This window comes from Camelus ferus, chromosome 4 (assembly GCF_009834535.1).
Source record: "Camelus ferus isolate YT-003-E chromosome 4, BCGSAC_Cfer_1.0, whole genome shotgun sequence".
Classification (NCBI taxonomy): Eukaryota; Metazoa; Chordata; class Mammalia; order Artiodactyla; family Camelidae; genus Camelus; species Camelus ferus.
In genome coordinates this window covers 17,447,253-17,456,070 of record NC_045699.1, presented here as the reverse complement: position 1 = coordinate 17,456,070, position 8,818 = coordinate 17,447,253, and the positions used below count along the sequence as shown (strand labels likewise).

The 8,818-nt window shown below is 47.6% G+C and overlaps 1 protein-coding gene across 1 annotated transcript; it reads left to right on the top strand.

Annotated features, from left to right (window-relative positions):
* Positions 1-302: 302 nt before the first annotated feature.
* Positions 303-907, top strand: LOC116663074 (interferon omega-1-like). The gene has a single exon (XM_032477601.1). The coding sequence runs from the start codon at positions 303-305 to the stop codon at positions 888-890; it is 588 nt and encodes a 195-aa protein (XP_032333492.1). The 3' UTR covers positions 891-907.
* Positions 908-8,818: the final 7,911 nt, after the last annotated feature.

Below are 8,818 nucleotides of genomic sequence, written 5' to 3'. Positions count from 1 at the left end.
ACAATGACCTTGCTCACCTGACTGATCAATACCTATTTGGATGGGCATATCTGATATTTACTGGGAAAATTAAACTTCCTGCAAATTATTAGGTTAGATTGATGACATCTTCCTAGAACATATTGAGAATCTATGAATGGAAATCAAAAAAGGAAGTGAAAGTGTAGAAAAATATTCAGAAAATGAAAACTACTATCTCCGTATTTAATGGCCTTGCTTAGAAAGAATGTCATCAGAGAACCTACCTCCAACGTTCACCAAGACACCCGTCTCAGCCAGGCCAGCAGCACCTCATTTGCCACATGGCCTCTGTGCCCTCTCTACTGATGGCCTTGCTACTGTCCAGCTATGGCCCTGGTGGGGCTCTGGGCTGTGACCTGCCACAGAACCACGTGCTGGTTAGCAGGCAGAACTTCGTGCTTCTAGGCCAATTGAGGAGAATCTCCCCTTTCTTCTGCCTGGAGGACAGAAAAGACTTCCGTTTCCCTCAGGAGATGATGGATGGCAGCCAGCTCCAGAAGGCCCAGGCCATCTCTGTCCTCCATGAGATGCTCCAGCAGATCTTCGACCTCATCCACGCAGAGCGCTCCTCTGCTGCCTGGGACACCACCCTCCTGGACAAACTCCGCAATGGACTCCATCAGCAGCTGGAGGACTTGGACACCTGTTTGGTGCAGGTGATGGGAGAGCAAGACTCTGCCCAGGGAAGGGCAGGCCCTACACTGGTGCTGAAGAGCTACTTCCAGGGAATCCATCTCTACCTGAAAGAGAAGAAATACACTGACTGTGCCTGGGAAATTGTCCGACTGGAAATCATGAGATCCTTCTCTTCATTAACCAACTTGCAAGAAAGGTTAAGAACTAATGATGGAGACCTGGGGTCACATTGACATGATTCTCCCTGACCGAGATTCAATGTCACCCTTGCACATTGGTCTGTAGTCATTTCAAAAGACTCTTATTTTTGCTTTAGCCACAGAATTTATTGAATTAACTCAGTTAATACTTTGTCTAAAGTAATAAGCAAGGATACAGTAAAATTACTGAGCTAAAGGATCATCAGTCCCCATGCACTGACTTCCCTGTTATTTATTCTTCTTTATTTATTTATATTTATTCTTGCAACTTAGATATATATATATTCTCATATAGATGTTACATTGTGTTAAAATTTTAAAAATATGCTCACCTTACAACTTCATTAAGTTTGCATCTTGTTTTATTTATTAAATTCTATGAAAGAAAACTTGTTGAGCTATTTTTTAATTCTGAAAACCTAAAACCATATATTTTCTATAGAAATCTCTCTCAGAATACTATTTGTCCATTATATCTTATGGAACAGTTCTACCACTTTCTAGGAACTGCTTTTCAAATAGTGGAATTCCACGGAATTGAGGAGTCCTGGAAATTACGATAAATGTATAGTCCTTATGTCACAGGTGTCACTGATTTATATCCAGTTACCAAAGAGTGGTTGGTAGGTAAACATCTGAGAGGTGTCCACTCCTCCAGTGAAGTTGGAACACATAGGGTATTGATCGGCTGCTGCTGCTGCCAGCTCTTCCTCTTCCTCGCACCTGCTCCCCAGTCCTGCTTCAGTAGGTCGCTCACTCCCTTATCCAGTAACTTCGCTCCCTCCAACATACTGCCCATCTACACACATGCTCTCCTTCTGTGCTGCTTTCTAGCTTCAAGGTTTCTCTTACACTGGAAGCCACAGGAAGAGAGCAAAAGTGAAAGGAGAGCTCGAGGATTTTCAAAACCTCAGGTAGAAGGAGCCGGGGACATGGGGCTGGATCCCAGCTCTGTTATTAATAACTGTATGACCCTGAGAAACAACAAAATACCATGCTCCCTAGTTTTCTCATCTTTCATATGGGGACAGGAATAATAATCTTCCATAGGATTACTGTCAGATTTCCGTGTACTTAACCTTTAAATTAAAGCTTTTTCGACAATTAACAGTTTAGGAGATATTAAACATTTATATTAAATGAAATCATAGATACACACACACACCACACACACACACACACACACACACATTTTTTCCCTTTCATCCCCCGGGGCCCCTTTAAGTCTCGAAGGTGTTCCCACGTCATTTCACTGGAGGGTCCCAATATCTAGTCAAGAATGTAGAATCCTTTCCCTGAACTGTGTTTCTCCTCAGAAACATTCCTCAGTCTGAGAACACAGCACAACACGCCCTGCTACCGAGTCGTCAAGCCCCGAAGAAACCCACGCGGGTGTGAACCGCTCGGGCCAAAGCCTCCTGCCAGGAAGGGAAGGACGGGCGCGGGCAGGTGCGGAAAACGGAGGGCTCTGGGCGAAGCCGCGGCCGGCGGGGACCGGGAGGCCCGAGAAGGAAGCCGACTCACCGCTCTCGCCGCCCCCACGCGCTCGCGGGGCCCCGGCTCCTGCCCGCGGCGAACCCCACGTCCTCCCCGTGGCCGCAGCGCCCGAGTCCGTGGGGGCGGGACGCCCAGGCGGGTCCCGCGGGGTGGGCGGTGCCTGTCGGGCCGGCACGGCGAGCTCGCGCGCCCCCTCCCGGCCGGCGGGGCGCGGTGGAGACAGCTCTGCGCGCGTTGCTGAGTGGAGGAGGGCTGCTCAGCTTCACTGTGGTCCAAGGGCAGCGCTACATTTCTGGACTCTTGGTCTCTCTAGTTGTTCACGTGCACCACGTTTCTCCGATTGCTATAATCTGGCTTCAGCCTCCCTGTTCTCTTGAAACTGCTCGGCCAAGGTTTACACTAAACTACATGTTGCCTAACTCAGAGATGACTTGTCAGGCAGCTGTCGGCGGACATCTCAGAAGTATCGGACGCCTACGTGTTCCCACGACCATTTTAAAGTCTGACCTACATCTGGTTCCTACGTCACCACCATCCTCTGCTTTTCTGCTCCTCCTCCTCCCCTTCCTTTGTGGACCACTCCCTCTCCTCTCAGGGAATGGCGGGGTTCCTCAAGAGTCTATGCTAGTTCCCACACTTCATCTCCTCTGCACAGAGTCCCACCTCCCAAACAGTCCCAAGTGTCATCTCTAGGATTACGACTTCCGTATGCATGTCTTAGCCAAGAGTCTCATCTCCAAACATTTGTAATTATCTCCAAACCCATATAGCTACCTCCTACCCCAGAACATCTCCACATACCATGTCCACAATTGACCGTCATGCAATTACCTGGCGAATCCCTGCACACCCCTGAGATGCCAGCACACCAGTTGCTTCTTCTGTAGTCAAATGCTCTCCCACTGAGCTGAACCCCCATTAGTTGCTTCTTCTGGAAACATTCCATGACCCATGCAAGGCCCACGTGCTCCCAGCATCCCGTACTTTCTCTATCACAGCATCAGCCTCCTTCCATTCACTGCTCTGTTGCACACATCCTCACCAAACGGGGAGTTCTGTGAAGGCAGGCAGCACGTCTACCCCTTTCATTGTGTCTGGCACCAGCACAGGGCCAACAAAGACAAAGGGGTAGTCACTACTTATTGGCTGAAGCTTAAATTCCATGAGCCTATAAATATACTTTGCTTCAGTTCTCTTTCACACAAGGACAGAAATTCAATCGACAAGCATTAGACATGTGTCCTCCAGGAAACTGAATCGCTCCTGTTGCTACAACATGCCTTGTGCATCTCCTTCATAGCCCTAGAAAGGCTTCCCTCCTATTTACTTACTCTTTGAGGCCTGTCTTCTCTGCCAAAGTGCCCTATTTAAGAAAGTAGTACTTCTTTCTTAAGAAGAAGAGTTTATCTACCATTGTACTCACAAGTCAATTACTGGGTGCAGAGATAACTGAAATTATTTTAAAACTCAATGAGATGAATAAAACTATGTTCCACTTGGATTTTAAGGCAGATTCAAGGTTTAAGGACACTTTGTATATCTTTAAGAATATGAGTAAGAACTAACATTTAAAATATACCTTTGAAACCCCCATAGACAAGGGAAACAAGACCATAAAGCTGAGCATACAATGCGATGAAGAAATTCCATAAATACAACAATCATCATAGAAAAAAATGTCTATTTATTACAAATTTAAAACGCAGAGTTTCCCAATTCAAAGTATAGTTTCCTCTAAGTATTGCAAAACAATCTGCCGGGATGACTCAGTGCATTTACAACTGAAGAACAAAGGGCCTTGAACTGTGTGAATATTGACCCGCTTGAGGCCACACGGGAGGCACTAAGACTCAGTGGTGAAAGACTGCGCGCAAGTCTCCTTTCCAGCTCCGGGGTTTTCTCGGAGATGATGACACAGAGAGAGCACATACTGACTTTCTCATCTTCCAGTTTGACAGAGTCCCGGGCACAGCAGCTCTGTGCTTTCTTCCCACATCGAGCGGGGTCTTGGAAGGAGCTCTTCAAAGTCTGGCTGGAGTCCTCACTGCCCAGGGGGTATTTTCCTCCCCACCTCCTGCTCCAGACTGGTCTCCAGAGCCTCCCTCTGCTGATGCAGCCCAGTGAGGGATTTAGGCTGTTTGGGCTGAAGAGGCTGAAGGCCTGCTGGAGCATCTCATGAAAGAAGAGGTGGCCTGAGCGCTTGGGAACCGGCTGCTGTCCAGCTGGTTCTGGGGGAACTAGAAAACATGCTCGTCCTCCAGGCAGGGAAACAAGGAAGAGTCTCTCATTTGGTGCAGAACTGTGACGGTCTCCGGCTCTGGCGGGCCATGCTTCTGGGCCGGGTTACAGCTAAGGGTGTGGACAGACCTGGAGAGCACCGCCCTGCAGGTCCTCAGTGAGGAGGCTGGCAGCCCCTGCTGAGCCTGGTGATGTAGCTGATCAGCTGTGCAGCCTTCACCCAGCTCCTCTGAGCACCTTCCTGCACGGGAGAGTCTTCAACGGAACAAGGTTGTCGTTTCTCTGCTTGTCCCATGGTTGTTTCCACTTTTTCCAGTTTCTCTTCCATTTTTCAGCAGAAGATAATGTCACAGCTTCAATATCTCTATGTATTGTTACGCTGGAAGTTAAACACAGTCATGGAAAATGACAGAATATCAATCCAATAGGATATGTTTGCCTGAATTAGACCCAAGAAAGAAAACCTGAGTCTCAATCCATCTTTTTCAAAATTTTAATAAGAATACTTAGACATTTATCTTTAACAATATATCAGGTATTATTCTATAATAATATCCCATTATAGCTATTTTCCATAAGAAAATGTCATAGAAAATAGTTTACTGTATTTTCACGCCTCCTAATGCACCAAAATACAAGTGGCCTCACCTCTCTGCATTTCCCTTTTACGGTCTAAGGCATTAGATTTGAATCCTCCGCATGTCTTTACAGAAGTCACAGCTCACGTTTCTGGACACTGTCTATGTATAATAGGGGCATAAGTGTTAACAGCAAGGTTTAATCCATAACCTTCTCTTCATTTTGTCACCAACGTAGGCTAACTGCACACATATGTGACAATGTGCTTGGCAATGTGGATTCCAGGAGAGGAAGACAGGGACGGTGACTGCGGTCCAGGGAGCCAGGAAGACAGACATGAGAGGCAGGGTGAGGATGAAGGAGGCCCCAGCAGCATCAGGGCAGCTGAGGGCAAGGGCTCACAGCTGATGACCAGGAGGGCCTGGGAGCAGCAGGAGCCTCCACTCTGACAAAAGCTGTGCCTCCTGACTTAAATGACTGGTGACTTTCATTGCCTCTTTCAAAACATCCAGACAAGTTTAGCGCTGGTCACCAGGGAAATTATAAAGATGGAATGATATAAAGTTTGCAAAATACAGGCTGAGAGAGAACAGAGTGAATGACAGCTGCCTGGAGCATGAATACAACACCCAGGAAGCTGTCCGGTCCCCGCTCAGCTCCAGCCCAGCCCAGCCCAGCCCAGAGTGGCTATGGCTGCAGCTCCCGTCACACTGTCAGGGGTCTGCACGGGGAGGCCCTCAAATGCAAGCTCCAGGAGCCGCACTGCCCGCGGGACTTTGAGGGAGCAGAACCCAGGTCTCCACACTTAGAACAGTGCCTGGTATAGCATGGAGAGAAATCTTACAGCATGTGGTGTATTTTGCAGACACGCAGCAGCTAGAAGAGCTGTCTGACAAAAACGGCTGTTGTGTGTGAGGCATCTAAAGGAGGTAAGTAGTCCTGTCCCTCATCCTCAGTTATTCTCAGATCACCTCTGGGAATACTAGTTTAAAACACCGACTTGAAAAAAAAAAAAAACACTCTGAAAGACTAGGAAATCGGTTCAGAAATATGGACGGGCGTGTATGTATGACTGAGTATTATGCTGTAGGACGGTATAACATTGTAAACTGACTCTACTTCAATTAAAAATTTTTAATTGAAAGAAGAAGTACACATGGGGTAGAGGGGTTGGAGAAATGGGACTTTCCTAAATTTTTAGCTAGGAATGATCATAAAATGAATTCAGAACTATTTCCTGGGTTAATATAAGGGTAAAGTAAGGAAAATCTTCCCTCAAGCATTGATTGCGAGCAGGCATCAAATCGACGGAACAACAGAAACAATATTTTACTGCAACATAAATAAATGAAATTGTACAATGTACAAAAGGAACAACAAATGAAAAATGTTAAATAAAGACCAGAATTGACCCTGCACTCCCAAATCGCTGAGAGTTTTAAGAAAGGAAGCCTTCAGGTTGCTGGCATAAAAACTGGCACTTGCGTCTGCCTTCTCAAGTCGGGAGTCATGTGGGCACTTGGAATCTACCTCTGCCTGGGTTAAACATCGGCCTGCAACCTCTAGCCTGCAACAGGCCCTAAAAGGAGTTCAGGGTGGAGATCAGGAAGGAGGCACCCTGGGCTCTGCGGAAAACTGGCCGAACAGGCCTTCAGGAGAAGGTTTCAGGAGCCCAATGCTTGCTCATATCTCATGCCAAGGAGGACACTAAAACCAGTAACTGTGACATCGTCTCCTCCTGACTAGCAGCAAGCCCCTGCCTAAATGTGCCCTTGACCGCACCTGCCCCTTCACTGAAATCCTCTCTAATATGGACCTTCCCGCCTGCCTCTTCCCAGTGGTTCCTCAGAGCTCTCTGAATGCTGTCTCCTGGGATACTGCCCTCATTTTGCTCCAAACAAAACATAACTCCCAACTCTCACTTTGTGGAGTTTAGGTCAGTCGACATGGCCAGCGAGACTGGGGCAAATTTGCTTTAATCGATGAAATTCATACCAAAGAAAATGAAGAGCTCAGACCTGCCAAATGTCCTCAGTGCTGTGTACAGAACACTTAACTCCTCTTTCTAACAAGATAGTCAAGGTGGGGTCCTGAGAAAGGCGTTTCAGGAACCTCAGTCAAATAAAAATTGTTGAAGAGTCAACAAGAAGTCGTCAAACACGGCCGTCCTCCCAAAGAAGGAAAGAAGTAATGTTGGGAATATTAATGAGTTGGCTTCGTATCAACTAGGAAAGCAAAGTTATAACGGATTCTTGCTTTAGTATAAGGAAACTATAGTTTAAATAGCCTTTAGTAAAACGCACTGCTTTAATATTAAAACATATTTTAATATTCCTTGTTTCATATTTTAAATATTTTAATAAATATACTTAAAGATGACACATTTAACAAGCTTTACGTATGACAGCAATTAAATTAAATACGAGATTAATTGTAAAAGCTATTATTTCAATGCTGTGAGTCTTAAAATTATCCCACTTCTCAGGTATTCACTACTTTCCCCACCACTTCAACGCTGATCCCGGAAAGACACCAGGAGACTCTCAGAGCATCTATGGCCGCGCAGCGTCCCGTCCTCCGCCCCGATGGCGGCCGGGCCCCGACTCACCCCCACGGCGGCCACGACGTAGCCACAAGCTGCCCACAACACCATCCAATCATCCCTACGCGCCCGTGGTCTTTTTCCTTGCTCAGCCCAGAGAAAAGAGCCCAAACCTAGAAAAAACGGATACCATCCCGATGAGTCATGGCCGCAGGCCTCTCAGAAAGGCTCGGCTATATGACCCCATTTGCCCCGCAGAACACGGTTAAAAGCCCGGAAAACGTGCGACATGCCGTGCTCACTAACAGACCTCTCAGAATGCCTCCACTAAGCTATGTAACTTACCCAGGTAACAGGGTCAAAAGCCCGCAAGTTACGCAACCGTGCCGTGTTCGCTACCAGATAAAAAGGCCGCTGGCGAGGCGCGACAAGACAAACTCTTCAGCGCTCAGAACCTCGGAAAACGAAAAGAGCTTTTCCGTGCACGATTAAAGCCGCAGGTACTCGCTCACCGAGGACGCGATGTACTTCCCCGCGCGCTGCTGCAGCCACTGAAACTGCAAACTCGAAAGTCGGCGTTTCGCAAACGCACGCGAGCCAAAGTCCTCCTGCGCCCTCTCGCGGTCGCCTAGACAGACACGCTCTCCGAGCACCCAGCGAAGGAACCTTTCGCTAATTCTTTAGCGGGGTCCGAGCGCCACCTCGTGGCCTTATCGTGAGTCACTGACATTCTCAATGGCCCAGATCTGCGTGCTTGTGGCAGGAGTGATGCTCTGCTCCCTCCCTGCTTGCTCTCTTGCCAGGAACTTGCCTGAGATCCAGAGCCTAGAAAACAAGGAGATCGTCAGGCTTTTGAGACAGATGAAAAGGACCCCCCTTCACTCATGTCTAAAGGACAGCAGGGACTTCAAACTTCCCTGGAAAAGAGCCAATATCACCCAAAAACCAGACGGCTCCAGGCCCCTGTTGCTACCATCAGATGCTCCAGCAGATTTCCCAAGTCTTCAGCACAGAGCACAGCCATGCTGCTTGGGACAACACCTCCCTCCATAAACTACTCTCCAGTCTTGATCACAGCCAGGACCAACTGGAGCAGACTGAAGAA